The sequence below is a fragment of the Armigeres subalbatus genome, chromosome 3, assembly GCF_024139115.2.
Source record: "Armigeres subalbatus isolate Guangzhou_Male chromosome 3, GZ_Asu_2, whole genome shotgun sequence".
NCBI lineage: Eukaryota > Metazoa > Arthropoda > Insecta > Diptera > Culicidae > Armigeres > Armigeres subalbatus.
Genome location: NC_085141.1, coordinates 329,720,522 through 329,747,693, shown reverse-complemented (window position 1 = coordinate 329,747,693; position 27,172 = coordinate 329,720,522). Strand labels below are relative to the sequence as shown.

Here is a 27,172-nt window from a genome sequence, read left to right as displayed (position 1 = left end):
AGGCGGGCATTTTTTGCTAGTGTGTTTATGTTTATGTTTGCGCACGACTGAAAAACCAGAAGTAACAAACGACATAAGAGATAATTCGATTCGATATAATCGGCAAAGATCTAGGCAACGATGTCAACGACTGGATCAATTTTAGGAAATCAACATTAGGTGAATCGGACAGATTCGCAGATGGTATTAATCTTGTTGTATGAAAATAACATAATTTGTATCCGTTCGTTCTTACTTATGATATCTTACAAGTTGGAATGCCTTTACACATTGCCCTAGTGTTTCGGAGATTGCTTTTGTACACGAGAAGAGCCGAAACTCAATTGGCCGAAATGGAGATACGGCTGATAATGACGTTTTAAGAGTCGTTTGGACGAATCTGCATTTTGTTCAAAATGGTCATTTGCTATAAAGAATCATTTGGCCAAAAACGTAATTAGGCCGAGCGAGTAATATGGCCGAAAATGTCGTTTGTCCGTAATCATACGTCAGAAAAATTATTTTGGCCAAATAGGTCATTTGAACGATAATGTTGTTTGCCCAAAAACGTTCAGAACTATTGCTCAAACGAGTCATCCGGCCAAAAATGTCATTAGGCCGAAAATGCCGTATGGCCGAAACAGTCATTGGTCAAATTGGTGATTTGGCTTAAAATGCAAGTCGAGTCAAGTACGAGACACTGAAGACGACCACAAGTCTTGGTTCTCACTCTTCATTTCTAAACTTATTATTTCTCACATCTCACTCTGCACTTCTCACTTTTCACAGTAAGAAATGAGAAATGAGGAGTGAGACGTGAGGCATCACTTCCCACTTTTCACTGCCTAGTGAGAAAATGATAAATGAGTATGAAATAGGACGTATCAATTCTTACCTCTCAGTCTACATTTCTCACGCATTATCGGCCGTTCGGTCAAATTATATGTTCGATCAAATGGGCTTTCCGCCAAACGACCATTTCGGCCTAACGTCTTTTTCAGACGGTTCAGTCAACGACATTTTCGCTTTCTATTAAACGAAAATTTCGGTCAAATGACCCGCCTGGCCAAATGATTATTTCGGCCTAATCCTTTTTAGCGTAATAACCGTGTCGATCATACGTTCAGATCGGCCAAATGGAATTCGACTAGATGACTGGATCAAGTCAAAGTTCAGCTCTGCATGGCTGACCCGAACATGTCCGGATTTTCCATTAAGATTGTTTTTATCATCATGTCCCGAACAGGTGCTTTATTCGAGTCGAGTGACTTTGCCACAGTCAGTAGCTCCTGACACCCTAGCCACCTCTTCATCGGCTGCTCTTGCCCTCATTGATGGCGGCCAATGGGTAGGGACGTATAGCATACATAGCATTTCAAATATCTTTCTCAGCCTCGTGGAACACCGCTCTTATGCTACCAGTACTCCTATTGTTTTGATCACCACACCATCCAATACACGCCACTCCATTTCTTGATCTCTTTGATGGCCTTGTTTATGGTATGGCGTGCTACTTTGAATAGCTTTATGTGATCATCCCTAGCTTTCGCCGTTGCTTTCTTTTTCTAGCCATGTGGCAGATTGCGCGATAGGCTACAGTCCGCTTGCTCCACCAGTATACTAGTGGAACTATCATTCGGTCGCGCCTTCCTCGCTATAGTAGCGTCGCACGCTCGTGATCAAAAATCTTACTATCGTACAGTTCGCCAGTGATCTGTATCCGTCCGCTGCCCAGCTCCCATTATCTACGGGGATGCGGTACGGGTCCAGCAGGATAGCAACAAGATTTCCTGGTCTATTACTCCACATGATGTGCCGCTCGTCTGTGAGTTCTTCCATATTGCTCACTCTAGTCCGCCTAATTCTGCGAATCTCACTAACAAACTCTCCGTGATGTGCATTGCACCAAATCAAAGAGTTTATGCGTCAAGATCAAATAGATTTATTGATTTCGTCAACTGAAAAGCAGGTGTGTTCTACGCTGTCTCATAGCTCATAGTGGCAGTTCAATATTTTCGAATAACCCTGCTTGCAGGCAAGATTACTTTTGATGGATTTATGTTTTAATGGTCTTGCTGGGTAGCACTAGCCTTTTTAGTTTTTAAATTCTTCAAACTGGCACTTTTAAGTTTACCGTTTTGACTCGAAGTCCGGACACCTAAGCACTGCTAAATTTTCAGTTCAATATTTAAAACGAAATTGAGTATTTGACACTGAGTGATAACACACCCTGTCAAGATTAATTTATCAAATTTGCTGTAGTGTACTGAAAATTACATTTTGTATGCACGAAATAGCTAATATAATCGAAAACATTGAACATCGCTTGCTTCGAAATCCGGACACAGTATGAGGGATGCTTCAAATTCCGGACAATTTTGCTTCGAATTTCCGGACACTTCGAGTTTGGCTATATTGATCCAATTCCAATCCAATTCAATCCGTTCAAAGACAACTAGGATATAGCATTCATATTTCTTATTAATATAAATCCGTAAGGTAAGGTTTCTATACAATTTTATGGAAATCTGGCATCCCCCGGTTGAAGTTTCTTCTCCGAGATTGACCAGGACTACCAAACAGCATTTGAAACCAAGCGGGAGTATTTAACTGCAGTATACAACATTGGGAATCTAATAATTTCATACAATTTTCCTCCTGTCCCCTTTCAAGGTAGAACGCTTTTTGACATTTGACGTGTCTGTGGGTAATGAAATATTTTCTTCAATACTACCTCTCAAATTCAACGTGGGTAAGCTGCAATAAGTTGTATTTATGTGTCTTTTGAAATCCGTTTCAGTTTGCTTTTAGAAATCAAGAATTGACAGGAGCGATTGAAATAATGAATTCATGCGCATTGATAAATCCGGGCGTGTCCGAGATATGTTGAGTTTTTTTTATTTGACGGGAGTCGTTCACAACGTGTCTATTTATACAATTCTGTTAAAAAAGCTAGTTTTACAAACTTGTTTTTTTTTCTACAAAAATATGAATGGTTAAAAAAATACATTTGAAGACAACCTTTACTAGACACTGAAGGCAAGTTTTGTGTACAATAATTAAAGTGATACCATTTACAATATGTGTATAAGTATATATCGATAAGCTGAGAGCAAGCAATGTTCCTTTTGGGGTGTAGCAACTCAAATCTAATGAAATTGTAACTATGATTGCTCATTACGAATCATTTGATTTCAATTAACTTAACTGATAAACAGTTATTTAACATCATTTCAGCATGTCCGGAAATCGAAGCAATTGTAAAAACTTGCCTCGAAGTCCGGACATAAAGAAAATGTAATAAAAATTATAAAGCTATGAATTCCCAAGCAATTTCTCTAATTCATGACAAAGAGTGCTATTATACTATGTTAATAAATTAATAATACCCCTTGCAAATGGTAGAATATAGAAAATATTAGCTTAGTTTTTCTAATGTTGAGTCTTAAGCTGCATTCTAAGAAAAACGAAATTCACCGTTGATTATAACATGCTTTCAACTTTTACCTCTAATTTTCATGTTTTTACCACAGATCACGGATTACTTACATTTGTTAAAATGGTTTCAAGTCAAAGAATCGTTCCCTGCATTGATAACCCAAGAAATACTTGTTGAGATGGTAAATAAAGTAAAATAACAATTGAAGTGTCCGGCTTTCGAAGCGTCCGGCAATTCGAAGCAAAACGGTAATTCGATAAATTAGACGGACCTCAATGTGTGTTTTCATTCGGATTCTGATAAACTTGTTTCTCAAAGACCTTAGCCGGCACTGTAAACAGACGAATTTCGCGCCAACTCTTCTATGGGGCTGGCAGCACCATCTCAGAATCGAATGAAACTTGGTAGGCATAAAGATATGGTATTTTTAAGCCACTCTGCATACTTAGTTTTTCAAAAATTGTCAAGAGTAACATTTGATAAGGGCCTATTTTTTTCATTGATTTTGAAATATTTTAAAATGACAAGACCTACAAAAAAGTGTTGTATGGCGGACTGTCGTGAAATCCCCTGGAGTTTTTTGGAAAAATATCCAAAAAATAAAAAACCGATTTCTACACTGAAAAAAATTAGTTTTAAAAATTAAAATCGATATTACAAAAAAAAACCTCATCTCAGAAATCGATGAAATTTTTTCTGCAGATAGGTATTTCAATTATCTAACTTTTCTGGGAATAATGTTCCTGTGACATATTTAAGGAAAAAAAGTTTTTCTAACAAAAACTTTTTCCGTGTCCATATTGAGTAAAAATTTATCAGTGTGTTTTATGCCTACAGCGCCAAATGTAGGTTCAGCAGCCTATCATAAACCAACGACACATTTTGGACGTATAAAAATTTGTTTAGGAAGCAATTTCTATAACATTAATGTGGACCAACATTTGAAAAGGGCGTATATTTTCCTAGATTATTGCAAACTATTGCAAATTTGTCTGAACTGTAAAATCTGAAACATAAAAGAGCGTTTTGTTCATCGAGAAAATAAATCAATGAATGTAAAGATTGAAATTAAAACATCCATGCAAAAAGTTAGGTGTTCTTACATCTTCCGCGTTTCTAGTGTTATATCTATGAATGTCACTTCCTCTTCCAATTCGACCACCCAAATATCGAGGCAGCAAACTATTTACTACTTTAAAAATGAACACCATTGTTAAATACACAATTCTTTGCTTCACCGAGAGCCACTGCAATGCATCAAACAAAAAAGTTGAGGAAGTGAATCTGTTACATCTTAAATTCAAACGCATAATCTTATTCTACAAACGCTGCAATCTCGATATTTGTGTTTGATGTGCTAAAAACAAAATGGAAGGGCAAAAGTTCAAGTGAGGAGAGATGATTGATTTGTACAACTGTATTTTACTAGCTGTATTTAATTCGTTTTTCAGTCGACATAGGATTCCATACTTCTTGGCTATTTTCTTGATGACATTGTCAATATGTTGGTCAAATTTCAATTTATCATCAATAATCACGCCAAGATATTTAATTTCCCGTACGCGATCAAGAGTCTCGTCATCAATTTTCACAGAGACATTATCAATTGAACGATTTCGCGAAATAACCATATACTTTGTTTTACTAATATTCAATTTTAACTGTTTGTACTTCAACCATCTACTTAAAGAATGCAAATCTTCATTCAAGTGCTCAATCGCTTCCTCCAGATTTTGAGCTGCAATGAATATTACAGTATCATCAGCAAACAAATTAATATCACAATAACGTAAGACCCGTCGCATGTCATTAATGTACATAATGAACAAAAGGGGCCCTAATACACTTCCCTGTGGTACACCAAGGTCATTCTCCACGGGACACGACACATAATCATTGAAAGCAGTCCGTTGGGATCTGTCAGACAAATAGCTTTCAAACCATTTGTATGCAGAACCCGAATTTCCAAAGCGCTTAACAGTTTTCAATAAGGGCCGAGAAATTGGCTCAAAAGCGCGTTTGAGATCCAAAACCACAGCTAGAATAGTATCTTTACGCTCCATATTTTCTTGCCATTTAGATAATACCAAGTTCAATGCAGTTTCACAGGAATGACCTTCTCTGTAACCTGATTGCCCAGGTATTAACAAGTTATTACTCTTTAAATATGTAATTAGCTGGCCTTTAACTACAAGTTCTAAAATTTTCTCTAATGTGTGCAACATGTTGATGGGACGAAACTCTTCGGCTTTAATCGTTCCAGCAACTTTTTGTATTGGAATCACTAGTGATTCCTTCCAAACATGCGGCACGTGCCCAGTTTGTAACGATTCATTTATAAGGTCCAGCAAGTTGCGTCCAATGACATAAAAGCAATCTTGAATAACTCTAGCATTAACATTATCAACTCCAGCCGTTTTACCTAAAGAAAAGCAAATGTTTTTAAGTTCTTCAAAAGTAATAGGGTGAAAACAATCAAATCGACAGTTAATATTTATCGGCTGTTTTATTTCATCAGGCTCATCCACTAACTCGATAGATCGGTTAATAGATAAGACACTATTGACGAAATAATCGTTGAATTTAGATGCAATTTTTTGTTCTGACTGTTCTAATGTGCCATTAAAAGTTATGGACCGCGGCTTGCAACTACTAGGCTTTAATAATGATTTCAATATTTTCCATAACTCTTTGCTGTTGTTTTGATGCTGATAAATTTTCCTCTGAATATACTCACAACGTGTACGTGTCAAAGATTGCGAATATTTGTTCCGCGCTACCTGATACCTATTCCAATGATTTTCATTATTAGTTCTACGAAACTTTTTATACAATTTATCTCTTTTACGTTTCAGGCGCAAAAGATCTAAATTATACCATCTGTTAGAATTATGCAAAGTTACTAGCTTCTGTTCTATTAATTGATTGGTATAGGATTTCAAAACGTTTGTGAGAACAGTTGATCTTTCATCTATATTACCGGAATTTTCTTGAAAATCCACGTTTCTTTCGACAAGACCCGAAATTGCTTGTTTAGAATATTTTTTCCAGCACTTCATTTTAATTAAATTACTATCATTACTATTTTTTATTTTTTTTTTTATTTTTTTTTTTTTTTTTTAACTAATTTTATTTGCTAATTATCTAATACATGCATTCATCTCTTAGACTAGGTGTTCCGTGTTTTCTTAACACTATCATCCTTATTTGCTATGTTACTTTTTAGTTATTATTAATACATTTCAATTGCCTCTAGCAGTTAGATTTTTTTCCTCTGGTTGAATTGAACCATGTAGGAATTACAATGTTTTCTACTTAAACTAAACTTAACCTATTTTATACTAAGGGTACAAGGAGTTAATCGTTGCAATAGAAGATTGCAACGATTTTTGTCTAAAATTGTAAATTATTTTGTTGGACATTTGTTGCAATGTCTCAATATTAGAAATTCTATGAAGTTCATTGGTACTATACCACGGAGGCAACTTCAGAATCATTTTCAAAATTTTATTTTGAATCCTCTGGAGTGCCTTCTTTCTGGTATTGCAGCAACTAGTCCATATTGGCACAGCATACAACATGGCAGGTCTAAAATTTGTTTGTAAATCAAAAGTTTGTTCTTAAGACAAAGTTTTGATTTTCTGTTTATAAGTGGATATAGGCACTTAATATATTTGTTACATTTGGCTTGAAGGCCTTCAATGTGATTTTTAAAGTTAATTTTTGATCTAGCCGAAGTCCTAAATATTTAGCTTCGCTAGACCAATTAATTGGAACACCATTCATAGTGACAATATGTCTGCTAGAAGGTTTCAAATAAGAAGCTCTCGGCTTATGTGGGAAAATTATAAGCTGAGTTTTGGAAGCATTCAGGGAAATTTTCCATTTTTGCAAGTAAGTGGAGAAAATATCCAAACTTTTTTGCAATCTACTACAAATGACACGAAGGCTTCGCCCTTTGGCTGAAAGGCCCGTGTCATCTGCAAACAAAGATTTTTGACACCCTGGTGGTAAATCAGGTAAGTCAGAAGTAAAATGTTATACAAAATGGGCCCCAGTATTCTGCCCTGGGAACACCAGCTCTTACAGGTAATCTATCAGATTTAGAATTCTGATAGTTTACCTGCAGTGAGCGATCTGATAAATAATTTTGGATCAGTTTAATGATGTACAGAGGAAAATTAAAATTCATCAATTTTACAATCAAACTTTCATGCCAAACACTGTCAAATGCTTTCTCTATATCAAGAAGAGCAACTCCAGTCGAATATCCTTCAGATTTGTTGAGCCGAATTAAGTTCGTAACTCTTAATAACTGATGAGTGGTTGAATGCCCATGGCGAAAACCAAATTGCTCATCAGCTAAAATAGAATTGTCATTAATATGAACCATCATTCTATTTAAAATAATCTTTTCAAACAGTTTGCTTATTGAAGAAAGCAAACTGATTGGGCGATAACTAGAAGCCTCAGCTGGATTTTTGTCCGGCTTCAAAATTGAAACAACTTTGGCGTTTTTCCATTTATCTGGGAAGTATGCCAATTGAAAACATTTGTTAAATAAATTAACCAAAAAGGATAAAGAGCTCTCAGGAAGTTTTTTGATAAGTATGTAGAAAATACCATCATCACCCGGGGCTTTCATATTTTTAAATTTTCTAGTAATAGATCTCACTTCATCCAAATTAGTTCCCAACGAAGGGTCAAAAACATTCTCTTGATTGAGAATGTCTTCGAAGCTCCGTGTAACCTGATCCTCAATTGGACTAGTGAGACCTAGACTAAAATTATGGGCACTCTCGAACTGCTGAGCAAGTTTTTGAGCCTTTTCGCCATTTGTTAATAAAATTTTATTTCCCTCTTTAAGCGCTGGAATTGGCTTTTGAGGTTTTTTAAGAATTTTCGTTAATTTCCAAAAGGGTTTCGAACTGGGATCCAACTTGGAGACATTATTCTCAAAGTTGGTATTTCTCAGAATAGCGAAACGTTTTTTAATTTCATTTTGCAAATCTCGCCAAATAACTTTCAACGTGGGATCGCGAGTTCTTTGGTATTGCCTTCTTCTCACATTTTTAAGACGGATCAGTAGCTGAAGATCGTCGTCAATAATAATGGAGTTGAATTTAACTTCACATTTCGGAATTGCAATGCCTCTGGCTTCGACAATTAAATTTGTCAAAGATACGAGAGCATTATCAATATCACTTTTGGTATCGAGAGGAATATCAACATCAAAATTCCTATCGATATACGTTTTGAGAGAATCCCAATCAGCTCTATGATAATTAAAAGTAGAGCTGATTGGATTGTTAATGGCTTCTTGATTTCAAACGTCACAGGAAGGTGATCAGAGTCAAAGTCAGCATGAGTTACCAATTGGCCACACAGCTGACTTGAATCCGTTAATTTAAATCAATTGTAGAAGGATTTCGACTGGAAGAAAAACAAGTTGGTCCATTGGGATATTGAATAGTATAATATCCCGCAGAACAATCTTCAAATAAAATTTTACCATTGGAATTGCTTTGAGCATTATTCCATGAACGGTGTTTGGCATTGAAGTCACCAATTACGAAGAATTTTGATTTGTTGCGAGTCAGAATTTGAAGATCAGCTTTCAACAAATTCTTTTGCTGCCCATTGCATTGAAAAGGCAAGTAGGCTGCAATGAAGGAAAATTGTCCAAAATTTGTTTCAACAGAAACTCCCAAGGTTTCAAAACTTTGGTTTCAAACGAAGAAAATAATTTATGTTTGATACGTCTATTAATGACAATGGCGACCCCACCACAGGCGCTGTCAAGACGATCATTTCTGTAGATAAAATAGTTTGGATCTCTTTTAATGGAGAGTCCTGGTTTTAAATACGTTTCAGTTATAATGGCAATATGCATTATGAACTGAAAGGAAGTTGAATAATTCATCTTCCTTACCCTTTAGAGAGCGGGCATTCCAATTTAGAACTTTCACACAATTATTTTGATCCATTGAAACGGAGTCCGATAACAATTTTTGTGTGTACTTTATACCAACCTGAACAGCTTCAGGAATGGTATTTGCTTTGAACATTGCATCAATCATGTGATGCAATTGTTCAGTTAAAAAATCAAAATCGGAAGCAGTCATGCTACCTGAATCGGCAACATGACCGTTATTTTCCGTTGGGACATGGGTATAAACCTCATTTTGAGAAGAGAAATTTGGTCTACCAGCAGCGATGTTTGCATACGTAGGTACATTGGAAAAATTGGAATTTACTGAAGTGCTTGCTACCCGTTGACGAGCGGCAAAATTTGTTTGTGAATTGTGGTGGGTATGAATTGCTCGACCGGTAACCGGTTTAGAAATTTGAGCGTTTGAAAATTTTCTACCCGTCGAATCTGGGATCCGATTGGAATTTCCCGTCATCAATTTTGCACGGGAATTCAAAACTTTTTTGCGTGAAGGGCATTCCCAGAAGTTGGATTTATGATTGCCCCCACAGTTTGCGCACTTAAATTTATTGGAATCTTCTCTCACAGGACATGCGGAGACCTTTCAAGACGACTTTGAACAATCGCTCAGTTTTGTCGTCGTATGTGAAGAATTTATGGCGCTTCTCAGTTAAATAGTGAAGAAGACGTTTGCGATCGTCAAAGGATCCCGGCAAAACGCGGCAGTCACCCTTCCTAGCAATCTGAAATGAAACCTTGATCCCCTGAAGGTTACTCAAAATCTCATTCCGGAAGCCAGAAAACTCGGCAACAGTTACCAGAATTGGCGGAATCCTTTGCTTTTCGCATGAATTGAATCACCTGGGCTTGAGGTAGATTCGATTTGCTCAATTTCATAATTTTCATTAATCAAATCGAACTGATTGCTCAGTTCGATTGGAGAAGAATTATTTCCGATATTAGAGTTAGAAGGAATATCTGAATTCTCCAGCTTCCTTCTATTTTTTCCGCGCTTGGGCAGGACGGTCTTGAAACCTTGTTTCTTTGAAGGAAGTGGAGAATTCAGAGACTCCCCCTTCCTCTTGTTTTTGTTAATACTCATTGCTGAGCGTGGAGACGTGACCTTCTAAGAGGTTTTTTCCCAGAACGGTGTCCCTGCAGGATTACCACCGCTTGTCGGAATTTTACTTCCGCAAACGGGTCCAACGTAAAACGAAGGCACGGGTCCTTGCAAAGATCGTAACGGGATCAGTGGGTACAAATAGCGCTAAGAAGCACCGTTGAAATTAAAATAGCTTCGGGTAGTATTAAAAACTTCCTTCCGCAAAGAGAGAAAGAACCGCACAGCACGAAAGCACGATGCGGTCTACTATCATTACTATTATTGTCGGTAACTTTAATGACTAGCGTTTCATGATCAGTTACTTTTAAATCATTACTCGTTTCGCTAGTTACAGAATCAAAATTAGTATACACATGATCAATCAAAGTTCTACTGTGCTGGGAAATACGCGTATAAGAATTTACTTTTTGTTTTAAATTTAAAAAAATCCGCTAAACGTTTCAAATGATTCGAATTGGAATCGTCACACCAATTGATATTAAAATCACCAGCAATTACATTTAATTTACTAGGATCTATAAATGACTCAAACCAGTTTTCCAAAATCTCAATAAAACGCTGGTCACTTGCACTGGGAGAGTGATATAAAACACCATAATTACCCATCTTCATGCCACGTACAACTGCAATGCCTAAGAACCAGTTTCCATCACAAACTTCGTTCAATTGAAGCTTGAACTGAACTGATTCTTTGACATAAATAGCAACACCGCCAGTGTGTCTAGAATGTGATAAACAAGCAGCTACACTATAACCCGGAATTAGGGTGGCTCACATTAGTATGGGAAAAACTTTTTTCAATTTTTTTGATGGGCCACCCTCTTATTCGGTTCTATTTGATGCCCTGGTGCTCTGCTCTGGACAAAATTTAAGCCAAATCGGTCAACGTTTGGATGGTGCTAAACTCGTTGGAAGTTTATATGCAAAAATGTATGCAGAAACATCCAAAAACACGTTATGTGGAAGATATTGATTTGAAAAATGTATTGGAGGTAACCACTTTCCCTTCGATGGGACTCGAACCCATGACCCTACAGTCATGGGTTCGAGTCCCATCGAAGGGAAAGTGGTTACCTCCAATACATTTTTCAAATCAATATCTTCCACATAACGTACATATTCACATATGAGTTTCCATAACATTGTAAATTAACGTCCAAGTCGGGTGGTTTAATCCCCGGAAATAGGCAATTAACTTTGATTGAAGTGAATTGCAGTTGGACGGGACAACTTACGACGAAGAACTATGATACTCATTCAGATCTTGGAGAATTTTATACAGAATATTATGCAGAAAACCGTGAGAAGATTAGAGTTTGCCCGGCTAAGTTATTGCCATTTTTCTGAAGTGGGGTTTGAGCAAATTTCGTTTCTTTTACCTTTGAAAAGAAATAAATTCACGCCTACAACACTCCAGTAAAATGTTAATATCTTTGTCTAATAAACTCTAATCTTCTCGCGGTTTTCAGCATAACATTCTGTATTTAATTCTACAAGAAATGAATGAGTATCATGGTGCCTGATCGTAAATTGTGCCGTCCAGCTGTAAATCACTGTTTTTGGATGTTTCTGCATACATGTTTGCATATAAACTTCCAACGAGTTTAGCACCACCCAAACGTTGACCGATTCGGCTGAAATTTTGTCCAGAGCATCAGGGCACCAAATAGAACCGGATAAGAGGCCCATCAAAAAATTTGAAAAAGTATTTTTTGAGCCACCCTACCCGGAATGCTATACTGATCAAATGCTTCAATGTCGACTATATGAGTTTCAGATAAAAACACTAAAAATGGACGTTTATCTTCTACAATCTTACGTAATGCAACGTAGTTTGTAGACAAACCCGCAATATTCAAATACAAAATATCGAATCTGTTCACATTTCTACTAGAACTTGGTTGCTATTCATTGAAACGTAAGCTGCTCTTTTTCCGTTCAACTAATCGCTTATAAACACTACTCTCAGTACTGAAGGCACTGTGGTTCACGTCCAATTTCATTTTACGTTCGGAATTCATTTTTATACAATTGACACATTTCAATACAGTTGACGTGCATTCGGATGTCTTGTGACGATCGCTGCACTTTGAGCATGTAATGCTATTTTTGCAATCCGTACTCATGTGCCCAAATTTTCCACATTGAAAACATCTCAAAACACTAATTTCGGGAACAACAAGGCACCGATCAAACCTTATGTTAACTTTTCTCGCGGTCAACAAACAACTATAAGTCTCTTTATCGACTTCAATAACAACATTGTTCTTGTTATACTTAAAACGTGGATTTTCATACATTTTTATTACCTTAACATCATTTATTGCGATGTCTTCATTCTGATCTTTCAAAATCTGAATGAATTCATCGGAAGAAAACTTATCGCACATTCCCATCACTTTTAGTCTTGGCACCGATGAGGGAACAACAGCATTATAGTTTTCACCCAGATTGCTTTGAATGCCATTTTTCACAACATCAACATTAAATCCTGTTGCACACTCAGCAATAATAGAGCCGTTTTTCCCGTTTCTAAAGTTACTGATTTTGTGTGTTTTTGGATCCAGTTTACTATTCAAAAATTTCCGAGTATCATCGCTACTCTGGTTGGACTCTTTCGGTTTAATCACAATGACCGGACGAGTCTTATAAGTGACCTTTACTTCCTTAGGCGCAGTGATTTTTTTTCGTTATTTTAACGTTATTTTTCCCAACATTACTTTTAACAATATCCGCGAAACTAACATTTTCTGGCATTGCAATATCAGATGTATCGTCAACATCTTGAACCTTACGCTTTTTCGTTTTGGGAGTCAAATTAGGCCCCGTAGCCTTTCGCGATGTACCTTGCATTTCATTCATTACAGCTACATTTCTACTCGGGTTAAATTGAAAAAATGAACATTTCATATTTTCCATTTCTTTGCTGATCGAATCTTTGAGACTATTAACAGCCTCGTTCAAAACCACAGATACATTTTTCTGCAATTTCTCAATACCGATTAACAACGCGCTGTCTATTTGGGCAGTAAAGTGATTCCGAATGTCACCCATCGAATCAGAAAGAGAAGAAAGTTTCTTCATCTCGTCATCGAAACGAATGATATTCGGAAACTGTACATTCTGTCCGTCGCAAGATCGACTAGATAGACAGTAACAACACTTGAAAAAAACATTTGCATTCTCCGTAATCAATCTAGCCGCTGCCTTCGCTTCAATAGGAGAGCAGCGGGCATGAAAATATTTCTCACCTTGAAAACAACACAGTGGGAAATCGTTGATTGCGATCCCCACTTTGCACTTTTCGCACTCCATCCTCTACACAGCAGTGGACTCAAACATGCAACAACACACTACACGATCCACAGAGACGAATAAAAGAAATAGGACAAGCTAATGAACAACAACAGCTTGCCGCGCGAAGCTATACGTACAACTATGGCTTCACGGGATGCTGTTTTGAGTAATAAATGTTGAATTAAATGAAAATTTGGCACGGAGGCTAAATGCATCCTACTTATCCTGATATAATAACAAAAAGGTCACACGATAGAAATATTTTTCCCGCGGCACAAGTTCACTATCACACGCAAAAATTAACTTTTCTTTCCGCACAGAGGCAAACAAACTATGATGTCCACCTTCACCACACAGAATCAAGAGAGATCGAGGAATGGAAGGAAAACTGAAATGGGTACTAGATCCAGAAAAGCTCGTTGCTATGAAAAACGACAACAAAACAAATGTCGTTTGCTGTTGTTGTTGTGTTTGTTATTGTCCAAAGATGGTCTAGTAGCCTAAAAATTTAAACATATCGACATAAGGAGAGAGAATCCAGAACAAAATATGATCAGAATACATCGAGAACCATCGAGGGAACCATCGATATAGGGAGAGATATCGAGATACAGAACATCGAGATGTAGAGAGTCGACTGTATAACAATTCATTAAATATGGGCTCAAAAAGTATTCATCTACTCAGGTTTGGCGCATTTTTCAAACGGAAACAGGATTTATAGAATGGAATTCAATGTTTAGTTGGATTCCCCTGTGTATTTATGACGGCTTGTAGTCTTTGTGACATGTAACTAACCAAATTAGCCTCGACGGGGACGGGATTTTCTCCCATTCTTCTTTCAATGCTAATTTAAATTCGTTGTTGTTTGTAATGTGATTTTTAAGAATTTTGTCGTTCAGCACCTTTCAATGGTGCTCAATTGGTTTCATATCTGGTATGGGAGCCCCCCTGCCCAAAGGAGGGAAGAGTCTCGAACCATCTTAAGAACCTTCCTCGGCCCCAAAAACCTCTGCATATATTTTTTTTTACGCCGATCGGTTCAGTAGTTTCGGAGTCTATACTATAAGGTTCAGACAGACAGAAATTCATTTTTATGCATATAGATTCCGCATAATAAATCGCTCATCGTGATCAGTTTAGGCCCTTGCGGACGACCACTCCGTTATTTGTTGAGAAAGGTTTTTATGGCACCGTTGCGATCAATCGCCGATTGTATGGTCGAATGGGCTCTACCCACAATTCTTGTAAACTCGTAAGTCAACATGCACTAATTATGTAGGCCTGGGATGCGTTTTCTTTCATTGGGACTCATCTCTTTACCTTTTCGACCCATGGTGCCACTATTTTCCGCGCCAAGATCAATCAAAACAATAACATTGTTTAATCTGTCACTGAGTATTGAAAAAAAAAATGGCTAGACACCATTAGAGCATGCTACTGTCCCTACTATTATACTCGTGTTTCACGCGACTACTTTTAAAATAGACGAATACTTTTTGAGCGAGCGAAATTAAGAGAATTTAGATGTTTTCTACATGACAACAAAAGTAATTGAAATTTTTATTCGTTTTTGAATAATAATCATGTACTGATAAGTTTTCTTTAAAATTTCCTGATATCGCTTCTATCACGCCTATATTTTATAATTTTCTAAAAAATATGCAGTTAGACGAATACTTTTTGGACCCACTGTATGCGTTTCCAGTTGATTTAATCAACAAGACGTTTAAAGCAAACATAAATATTATTATGTTGTTTCAACCGCTCATAATATTTCCCTATCAGTTCTAGCAATATTCGCATTCTGGTAGCATTAGACTACCAGATTTCACATATGCGAACGTTCATACTTCATTTACTTAGGTATCTTTTTGCACCTGAAATCACCCTCATCAACAAATTAAAAGCAAGGCAAATGCTTCTACTCATTTGCTGCTGCTTTGATGCAGCTTCTCCGTTTTTGTTTACATCTGTATAAGAGCGAGCGAGGAGCTGCTCACTAGAGCATGTATAAAACAAACAGGAATTTAATTTGGCTTTAAAAATAATTATGTTTGATTTAAACATATTATCTGTTTGCAAATAAACATGTATATTTTTAAATCAAATGGATTAAATTTGTATCCGCGCATGATAATTTTTCGCATGATTGTACGACATGGCAAAAGAAGATTAAAGAAGGTTCCAGTAAAAACAGAAACATTCCAAATTTTTACACACCTACTAGCAACATAAATCAGCTTTGAATTCATTTTACATAGGATTGACAAACGCAAAGCTGGGCCAAACTAAGGCATTTGTTGTTCAATAATGTTTGTTGGGTAACTCGATTGATATATAGTTGAAAAGATCAGCATTTAATGAGGACAGCTGCCTTTAGATATTTTCTTAAGTCAAAGATGTAGAGCATAATATTACCACTGCAGATTTGAACAACGAGTTCCATGTTCTGGGACACCCTATTCGTGTCTCAAACAACACAAAAGAATGGGCACCGTCCACAATTGACGACACATCGGCATAAACGACTAAATAAACTAACCAACCACCCAACCAAACCGACGACGCCGACGTTAGCATTAGTTGGTTCAGGTGAAGCATTGCGCTTTCATGGCGGAACGAATAACACCACAAGCGGGGGAGGGTTTGTTCACTTACGTTAGGTTTACGTGTAGCTAAGTTGAGTTTACCTTCCATACGATAATAAATTTAGTGAGGCATAGAATGACCTGCACTGGGCGGAAAAATGAAAATCATTGGATAGAGTGGCACCCGGAACTGCCACTTTCTAGTTCAGAGAGGCGTAGCCACACCTACCATGTGCCAGGAGATGTTTGCCAACGGGACCTAAAGCGCAAACAGAATGTTGTTTAATTTATTGTATAATGATAAGGCAATTTTTAAATCATATTCCAACAAATTGAGCAAAAATTTGGATAATTCATACTTTCCTTCTTGAGCCGAATGGATCTAAAGACAAACATCATTTTAGTCGACTATGTCACTCTTTGCTCAGCCCAAGACATGCATCCTTCCCCATACTCGACGAGCCGTACAGCAGCGATCCTATCTATGGTTCTGTCTATATCTTTGCACACAACTTTTCTATACCTACGAAGTCAACGTAGCGCTCAAGCGAACGACATTCAAGTGTATTCCGATGATTTATGAAGGCTCCCTCGTGCAAAGTTAGAGAGTTTCATGCCCGCACCATTTGGTCGCTTGTAAATTTCGCACATGTCATAAATAGCCTTTTTGACTTCGTTGACAAGGAGTCGAAGTAAAATGGACAATTTGATCGATCAAACTCGGACCTTGGGTGTATCGATTGGTTCATTTCCAACATTTGCTCAGTTATACAGTCGTGATTATTATTTTCTTACTTCAAGTATTAGATAAGTAAATATTCTTAATCCTGACAATACATATTAACCTCATCTGCCATGATTAATAACTCATCTCTAGATGTCAATTTTTGTTACTACTGATCTCAATGACAGACCACTTGAAAGTCTTCAAATTAAAATGGTCAAATATGATAATACTCAATTGAGCAGGTGAGTGATTTTAAAGATTTACGCATTGATTCAATTGTGGTCAAAGTTCAACGGCAGATGTGAGAAATTCAAAAATTGATTCGACAGCATTTCTAATTTGAGAGCGGAACAAAGTTCAAGTTGTCCCGATTCTGTTTTCGGTTTGTTTTTTTTACCTAAGGCCTAGTTTAATGATGAAATTAAACAAATCAATTAGGCAAAAATATATCATTTTATGAAATACTTTACGTATAACATTTTTATGAGAAACGTCAATCAGCGGAATGAGAAACCCCTCTGTAATCAATCTTACTATGTAATACTCTTCCGAATCAGTTAGCAACTGACGATAAATTATGTTTCTTTTCAGTAACAGATGAACAATGTAAAACATATATAACAGTAGCATTTGCAACGCTCGACCATCGTCGCCAACAAGAAATTCCATCATTGTCAGTCTCGACGGAAGTCCCCCTGTTAATGAATGTGAAATCAACTCAAGCGTATTTATCACATACCCTTCTCAAAATAAAAAGATCTCTTCTTCCTAGCGCTGTGTCTCATTGTGTCCCCCGCTCGCCCATTCGCGACATTCATTCCCACATTGAGCTGTTGAGTTTCCGACTTTTAAATATATCGAATCGATAACGTTGCACAAGAATCTATACTTCACAGGATGCAACCGTGTCACATTGTAATTTTCATTAAACACAATCACATACACTCGTACACCCATGATGGCAAAGCATTGATTAAAGGACACCCCTTCGGTTCCAAGTGACCTGTTCTAACCCGGTTTTCTCCTGTATTCCCATGCTGCACGTGGACGATGGATTTTCTTCAACGGTTGGATTCAACAGATATGTAACTATGGGTATAGATTTGGGTAATCTCGCTGCATTGAGAACATTCAGGGTACTACGAGCTCTCAAAACAGTGGCCATCGTTCCAGGTGAGTATCGCGTGATCCTTTGCATGACTATGTTAAAGTCTTTACCGCAGACTATTACTAATCGCCCGCATTTTTTGTCCCTTCTGTCTCCCCACAGGTCTCAAGACCATCGTCGGCGCTGTCATAGAGTCCGTTAAGAATCTCAGAGATGTGATAATTTTAACAATGTTTTCGTTATCGGTGTTTGCTTTAATGGGGCTGCAGATCTACATGGGCGTGCTGACGCAGAAATGCATCCGAGAGTTCCCGATGGACGGTTCGTGGGGCAACCTGTCGGACGAAAGCTGGGAGCGGTTCAACAATAACGACTGTGGGTTTCGTTAGGTGCTCAGGTGAACCCATGGACCGCATTTAAACGATTGCTTCCCTCATTTTCTACTTTCAGCCAATTGGTTCTTCTCGGAGACCGGAGACACGCCCCTTTGTGGAAACTCGTCGGGTGCAGGGTATGGCTTTGAATCAATATTGAGGTGCTCAAAATTCCAGGAATGTACTAATTTACTTCAACTTGTTTCTTCTGCTTGGCAATTGCGATCTCCCAAACTGCAGACAATGCGAGGAAGGATATATTTGTTTACAAGGTTATGGAGATAATCCAAATTACGGGTATACAAGTTTCGATACTTTCGGATGGGCATTCTTATCTGCCTTTCGTCTAATGACCCAAGATTATTGGGAGAATCTATATCAACTGGTTCGTATCCCCCGACCGATGTGTGAATGAGAACGAATGTTCATTAATCCACTTCTCAATCCCATTTTTATTTAACGAATATCGATTTGTTTTATTTCTTTTTTCCCCGAAACAACACTTCAAACAACACAATCGACCAACATTACTTCTACTAACAAAACCAAACCTCCCTCCACACACAAACCAACCATTCTTCGTGGTGCGCAAAACAGGTGTTACGATCAGCTGGACCGTGGCACATGCTCTTCTTCATTGTGATTATCTTCTTGGGTTCGTTCTACCTTGTAAATTTGATCTTGGCCATTGTCGCCATGTCGTACGACGAACTCCAGAAGAAGGCCGAAGAGGAAGAGGCCGCCGAGGAAGAAGCGCTTCGGGTGAGCGAAATCTTTATCTTTTTTAAATCAATTGTTTTCGGTTTTCCGCTCAAATGACTGTTTCCTTTTATGTTGTTTCATTCGTCATGTGATGTGTGTGCGCTCTATTAACGGAAAAATAATCAATAGCAGAGTTGCCACGCTCTGCTCGTATGTGTTTTGTCATTGTCATGTCAGTCACCATAATCTAAGTCCATCTTTTCATGTGCGCTTTCATTATCTGTATAAAATCAATCTATCAAAGTGTGCCGAGGAAAAAAAAGCGTCTAGATCGGAGTAACCGCTTTCAGCCACGCCAATCTTTATCAATCAATACAAAAATAGAATAAAAAATAGAATCGGTTTGTACCGGTTTGTTTTTATTATTCGATGGTGGCGGGTGATTGATATGCCGAAGAGGATTGTTGAATTTTTAATGGCTAACTAATCACCTAATGGTGAACTTTATCGTTAATAGACTGTTCTACCTTTTATTGCAAGTATCTATCTTAATGGTTTGTGTCCAATCTGACTATTCTAACCTTTGCTGTTTACATATGCTTCGCAGCTGTTTCTGTTTGTCTGTGAACCGTGAGTGCCTCTGTTGCATGCTTGATTTATGTATGTGGCAGTAAACGTTTTGGTCAAATATTCGTCACGACAACTCGAATGCATGTTAGGGTTAAAAGGTTCAATCGCTGCGATATGTTCAATTGTTGCGGTAATGTGGAAATAGTCGTTTTAAAGTTTAACTGTTTTTAAAATAATTATGTACCTATGGAAACTTGAAAAATTAACAATTCCGATGATAATTCCTATTGAAAAATTCAAAAAATCCAGTGGAAAATAAAAAAGCATTCTCTAAAAAAAATGGGAAAAAATTTAGTAAAAAAACTTCTCGCTAAAAAAAAAAGAAAAATATGATCGTGAAAACTCTGAAAATATCAAAGGAAAATTTAAAAAATAGCCCGTAAAAATAAGAAAACTTTCAAAACGAATGCAAGCGTATCTATTCTGCTAAAACTCTTAAAACATAAAGAGTTTCCCGTGAATATTTAAAACATTTTGTCTTGCTTTTTCTTCTACTGAAAAATCGAAAGAAATCATAACTAGAAAAAATCGAAAAAATTCTCAACAAAAATCAAAAGAATTTAAAACGAAAGAATTTTCGGGGGAACTTGAAAGAATCATCTGTGGAAATTTGAGAGAATTTCGAAATTAGAGAGAAATTGCAAAGCTGTTACAAACTGAACAAATTCCAATCCGTGAAATCCGCGACTGCAAAACAAAACCGCCATGAACAAAAATAATGGACATAGTACTTAGAAACACATTTAAGAGGTTGAAAACTCAGAGGACCAGATTCTTTAAAGAACTCGATTTTTCTAAACTGATTCTGGATAGAGGTCCTGAAATTTTATACAGAAAAGCTGGCAAACTAAGTTTTTCTTTTTCGAGTTCGATAAAATTGGGCACCACTGTAGCTATGTAAATTTAAAAACTGAATCTAGGCAGAAAATTTCGTTTATTGCTGATTTTCAGCAAAATATTTACCGTATCTCAGCAACCGGGACGTCACTTTTACTTAGATTTCGGGAAAAATTATATTAGCTGAAACACGGCGGTGCCCACCTCGGGATAATGAACAAAAAAATGCTAAGATATCGGTGAAAAAATTTATATGTTTGAAGAACTCTCCAACAAAAGAACAACAAAAATAACGGTAATTTCAGCGGATTGTCTAACAAATTGGCCGTGTGCTGTCGACGATTTGAAGAATCCTTGCGCATTTTGAAGCAGGAGCAGAGGGGTATGCAGGAGTTGCGCGATTTTGCTTTCAATGAACAAACAAGTACCAAGTCGGAAGGATTGCAACGTCTATTGACCACCCATTGCAATAAACCCTGATTTCCCATGAAGTCTTAATTACTGTAATTTGCTCAGGCATGAGCAAACCAAAAAAAAACAAGAAATCGTGAAATGGCAGAAACTTTATTTTTCTATCTTTATTAACGTGATTTTCAAAGTTTGAAAATTCTTCACTTGTCAACAGAGCAATTTTTAGAATTTATAAGTTCTACTTCCATAGTACCAAGGTCTTGACAATGAGAGATGGAGACCTCAGATCAAACCGTGGGACCTTCCATTAAATTGAACCTTATAATAACATTTTACAACTTAATAATTTTACTTTAAAATTTGAGTAAAAAAAGTTAATGGAGTAAACTCTGAGGCGGGTAGATCCGACAGCAGTGACGGTACCAATAGTGGAGGTATTAGTTAATCAACAAAAGAAATTTAAAGTTTTAATACCTTAGCCAATAGATATACTAATAGATTTGCTAGCAAAAATGAGATTGGTGTCATTTAACATCAACAACTACCAAATATCGCTTGCACCACTAATGGTTACACTGTTCCTTTAGTGGCGGTAAAAATTAATTTTGGTTCCCATAGTGGTACTATCCATTGATTTCTTGTGAGACTCGCCACTATTGGTACAGCTGCACCACTATCCAGTATTTTGCGCTCGATAATGGCGACCTAGTGAGTGCCTTTTTGACGTTCAAGAGGTAGAAAATATTTACATATTTCAATCAATGTAGCCCTTGATTCTTAAAAAAACATTGGCACTCATCCGGTAACTATCTACAAACAAACAAATGTCAACTACATTTTTCAAGAATTTCTAATAAAAATTTTACTGTATTTTCTAGCAATATGAAAGCCACAAGTTATCGACAAATCTATGATCAGTATTTTTCTAAGAGGAAATTAAATCTGGATGAGACAATATCCAGGTAGTGTTAGGCTGGGCGCACTACGCTATCTAAAATCCTATGAAATCAACTTTATTTGCACTAGCAAATTTACTCCGGAAATACTTCAAGGAGTGACTATTGTGCGTTGCGCTCACTGCTTTGTACATCTCTACGCTTCTTGTATCCCCATGCACAACCTGTGTGAAAAAAACATTTCGACACCACCTTTGCCACAACACTTCTCTACCGGGACGGCGGAAGTGTTCGCAGCGCCTGGATAGAATGGCAGGTATCGCATGTATCATGTCACCACATCACCACACTAAGGGTCAATAAGTCCTCAACAGTATGAGTAGACTGCTAGAGGTGGCGGCATGATGGTAATGAAATGCCTTCAGTTAGCCAGCAGCTGTTACCTGTTCGCCCGCTACGGACCCGCTGCCTTGGTAGAAGAGTGTTTCGTTACACTCCTAGAAAATACAATAAAATTATTACAGAAAATGCATGAGAAACTACCAAACCCTAATAGCATGTCAACGGAGAATATTTGACAGTTTTGTTTGTTTGTAGATACCGGATGAGTGCCACTGTTTTTCAATGAATCATGGCCTACATTGATAAAAATATATAAATATTTTCTACCTCTTGAATGTCAAAAAGGCACTCACTTGGCCGCCATTATCGAGCGCAAAATACTGGATAGGTGCAAGGGAGTCAATTTTGTTAATGAAAATCATTATTTTCAATAGCTTTTCGTGCGAAATCTGGGAATTAGTTGTATTTGACAGGGTAATTAAAGCACGGCTCATCAGCTGAAACGATCGTAAAGTGTATAATTATGAAAACCCCATTACCTCCACTATTGGTGCTACCTCCACTAAGGGTACGGTTACCCTATATCTGTACGCTGGTAATCACCTTTAGAACACTGTTGGAAAGCAGCATTTTCAATCTTACATTGCCGCAGTAGAAGACGATAAAATTTAGACCAAGTAAGTTAGGGATGTATGAGCCCGAGCCCCCGTCGACTTTGTTAAAGTTCGTAGATAATGTTAAGAGGGACTTAAGGTCCCCGGGCTGCCTGATCACTTACAACATTGGGAAACCAACGAATGCCCGAAAGCCTGCTGTTGTGGGAACTGCTCGTAAGGCCATTTGGGTTATATTTGTTTGTATATTTACCCCCTAGTTTAAAGGCAGGCTCCCACCGAAGTTACACGAGAGCGGCGTGTGTTCCGAATGGCAGAAATGTTTTTAACCAAAAAAATAGTTAACCAATTTATGATGGGCATTGAGCTATGCCAATACAAATGACAAAATAACGACTGATTAGAATGATCAGCAACTAGTGCATTTGATCCGGATGATAACACCCTTGGAGAATAAAAGAGTCGTTCCCCAAAACGTAATAATAATCCGCGATTTTTGCTACATTTATAGGAACCACTGTAAAAATATTGGAAACGAAGACTAAGTTCTAAACACAATCCAATCAATTTTATAAAATTGGAAAACCGTGATTATTAAAAAAGTGTAATAATGGAAATCCGCTATTTTCGCAACCACTTCAAAAGGAACTGCGATTTTCACGACTGGATGAGCGAATCCGCGACAAATCAGCGAAATACACGAAAAACGCGAAAACGGCGAAAACTGCGACTGTTGTAACAGCCCGAAAGAGATTTAACAACGCTCATGGCTCCATTACCTTAATGGTCTTGAATAGAAATTTAGTTCTTTTCTGTAGTAGCCAATCACAAAATTCACAAAGTTTCATTGATGGACACTTCCTTACAATTCATGATTTTTAATGATTTTGCAAAATTCGTTCATAGGAATATATTCTGTGGGTATATGGTCCATCTATCGTATCAACATAACATAAAGCCTGTCCACGTTAGAGAAGATTAATTTACATGACAACTGAATCTCTCCGCTTTATGTGATTCTTTTGGCGTGTTTTCATTCTTGTCCAAAGTGATAAAATGGCTACAAATCAATTGGACATTGTCTCAGTGTCAGAAATTTAACGTGGACAGGCTTTATCACGTTATAACACTCTGAAATGCTGTTTCTTCAAAGTACGTCACCCTTTTGATTAATTCTGAAACCTAGCTTGCGTCATGTTTCACATGAAATGCAAAACAAGTTCAAATGAATGTGTTTATAGGGCATATAGTCCATCTGACCACATTTTAAAATGCTACTTTCCTGGGAGAAGTGGCAACTTTTTATCATTTCTAAAACCTTTTTTTTTTAGCAAGGATAAACGGAAATCTGCATCCAGACACCTCACATTGTCGGGGTGAGCAGAGTGTTCACTGCATCACAGATGCCCTTACTGCATTTGTTGGTTTTGTTCAAGACGCCACTGAAGTTTCGACATAATCTGTTGAGATGCTGTGTTCATCGCATTCCATATAACTTCCTCCCGGTACATCCTCTCGACTAAGTTGTCCGGGGTTTTATCCATACCGCTAACAAGCAGCATGGCATTGCATTCTACCTTGAATCGCGTGCATGCGAACATCACATGCTGTGCCGACTCTACCTCACCTACACATTCAGGACACTCCGCAGAATCTGCGAAGCCAAACCTGTGAAGGAATTTCTTAAAGCAGCCATGTTCAGACAACACCTGTGTTAGGTGGAAGTTGACTTGACCATGCTTCCTATCAACCCAGTTGGACACATCCGGAATCAGTCTGTGGGTCCAACGACCTTTGAATGCGGTGTCCCATGCTCCTTGCCATTTGAGCAGCGAGGCTGCTCTCTTGACACGTCGCACTTGAACCAATCCCCTTTCGTTGTAGCACTCCACATCTTCCTCTAGGAATACATATGTCTATCGGCATCATCCCAGCTATAACGCACACCGCCTCATATGATATGGTACGATATGCGCTCGCGACACGTAGGCACATCAGCCGGTGTACTCTGATCAGATTCTTTACATTGTACTCGGCCTTTAGTGCTACGGCCCATGCCGGTACGCCATAGCGGATGATAGACAATGCTCTCCGCCAGCTGCTTCCCCTCTGTAAGGAGGCGAATCCTCGATTCGGCCTCCTTCGAGGTCTTCACCGCCAAATCCTTTTCTTCAGTAAGAAGGCGGATCTTGTGCTCCGCCTTCTTGATGGCCTCCAGCAGGGTCTTCCACTCCGACTTCGCCTCCACGACTAGAGCGCAGAGGGTCAGTATGGCATGTTTCAGATCCTTGCTATATTTGACGCGGTTATCCAGAAAGAACATGATTACGTCCGAGAAGTCCGTAATCCCCTCCATTGTATGGCCTCCGCTGTTCTCGTGGTTGGACGTCATCGAGTTTATGACCTTGGTCAGAATGGGGCCGTCCATTTTTACGTCGACCGGCACCTCTTCTGACACACCACGACCTTCACCATCGCCTTCCCCCGGCGACCTTTGGGGTGACCGATTAAGGCCACTTCGTCTAGCAAAAGGGTCCTCCTTACCGCTAGACACCGCTTCACCATCCATTTTTGTTTGCTTATTCGAAGAGATCATTGCTGTTGGGTCCCCCTTGCGGCTGCTGTCGAATCCTGTTGGTGTAGTCGCCTTATTGATCCCATGGTTATCTATGCTTACCTTGCGGCATGCAGGGAGGCATGCGAGGGTTGACACTTGCGTGTTCAGAGTCAGATCAGCGCTAGTCAGGAAGGAGCATCTGAGCCTACCCCACGCAGTTTGACAACTGGGTGACCGGATTATACCGCATGCTACAAGACCCGCCACGGTTTTATGGGACTGAAGGCAGCCTGACCATTAGCGCATTCGCCGTTTCAGGTCGATGTCACCCGGCCTTACTAAGCGAATAAAACGTCCAGACTACCAGCCCTCGCTTCACAGTATTACAATATTCAAAACAGAGTCCAGTAATATGCAGCCAGTATGCCATAATCAGAATCTTACTGGCAGTGCCAATGGCACTCCCTGGACTTGTGCTTTTGAAGCGGCACACAGTCGCTTTGATAGAATCTGCTTACGGACACTTGTGGTTTTTTGGGAGGGATTTAGCAGAGCCCACTGCTAAACCCCACCACATCCTAGGCAATTTTCCCTGACACGGCGACAGCTGGGGTGGGGTCGTCAAGCCCTTGGACATAGTCCCTGCTGCCCAGTAAAACCTGCCCATTTTTAAAACCTGTCCATACCCAAGTAACAAATAAGCAAAACAAGCACTGCAATTCGCCAAATTGTCGTACAAGGCCAATATATGGCTATTCAAAAACTTATAAGCATTGAAGTAGCACTATATGGCCGGTTTGACGAATTGGAGTGCTTATTGGTTACTTGGGTAGCTATGTATTCAGACGGCATCTGATCCCTTGGGATCCCGAATTATCTTGGATTGCTGAGTTCTAGACCAACATTTGAAAACGGTGTAATAGCCAAAAGGGGTTCTCCTTAGCCGTGCGGTAAGATGCGCGGCTACAAAGCAAAGCCATGCTGAGGGTGGCTGGGTTCGATTCCCGGTGCCGGTCTAGGCAATTTTCGGATTGGAAATTGTCTCGACTACCCTGGGCATAAAAGTATCATCGTGTTAGTCTCATGATATACGAGTGCAGAAATGGTATCCTGGGTTAGAAGCCTCGCAGTTAACCCTCAAACTGCCGGGACGAATCTTGACAACTTAAAACAGCTCGTTCTCGGTCAATTTTTAACTAAATTGCAAGCGGTTTCAACTGTGATCAAGGGGAAAAGCAGTTCCAGCATGTAGATGGGCAAAATGGCCAGGATGACCCTCCCTCTTTAAGAGGGGGGAGTTTTGAAGTGTGGCATAAGTCATTTTTTGAGCAAATGTTTAGCATTTTGAAACTTTTAACGTTATGGCCAAATAGACAAAAATTGACCTCCGGATGACCTCCTAATAGGTTCCGGAAACCCGGAATATCCGGTATAAAAGGCCAGCATAGAATCACCGAACATATCGGTCTTCCGACACCTCAAACTTCTCAGAATCTTATAGGTAACTTAGAAAACGCCATAGTTTCTTGGTAGGGTAAAACTGGCCATTTGATGGCCACGGAACAGGTTCCGGAAACCCGGAATTTCCGGTAAAAAAGGGCCAACATAAAACT

At 38.5% G+C, this 27,172-nt stretch overlaps 1 protein-coding gene across 14 annotated transcripts in view; it reads left to right on the top strand.

The window, feature by feature from the left end:
* The window catches only part of LOC134225629 (sodium channel protein para), a 499,821-nt gene that overhangs the window by 259,408 nt on the left and 213,241 nt on the right, over window positions 1–27,172 (top strand). For all 14 annotated transcript variants that reach the window (XM_062705853.1, XM_062705850.1, XM_062705847.1 and 11 more), the window contains 5 exons: window positions 18,170–18,261; window positions 18,359–18,571; window positions 18,647–18,707; window positions 18,811–18,955; window positions 19,168–19,332. In XM_062705853.1, coding sequence (XP_062561837.1) covers window positions 18,170–18,261; window positions 18,359–18,571; window positions 18,647–18,707; window positions 18,811–18,955; window positions 19,168–19,332 — 676 coding nt within the window. The remainder of the gene's footprint in view (window positions 1–18,169; window positions 18,262–18,358; window positions 18,572–18,646; window positions 18,708–18,810; window positions 18,956–19,167; window positions 19,333–27,172) is intronic.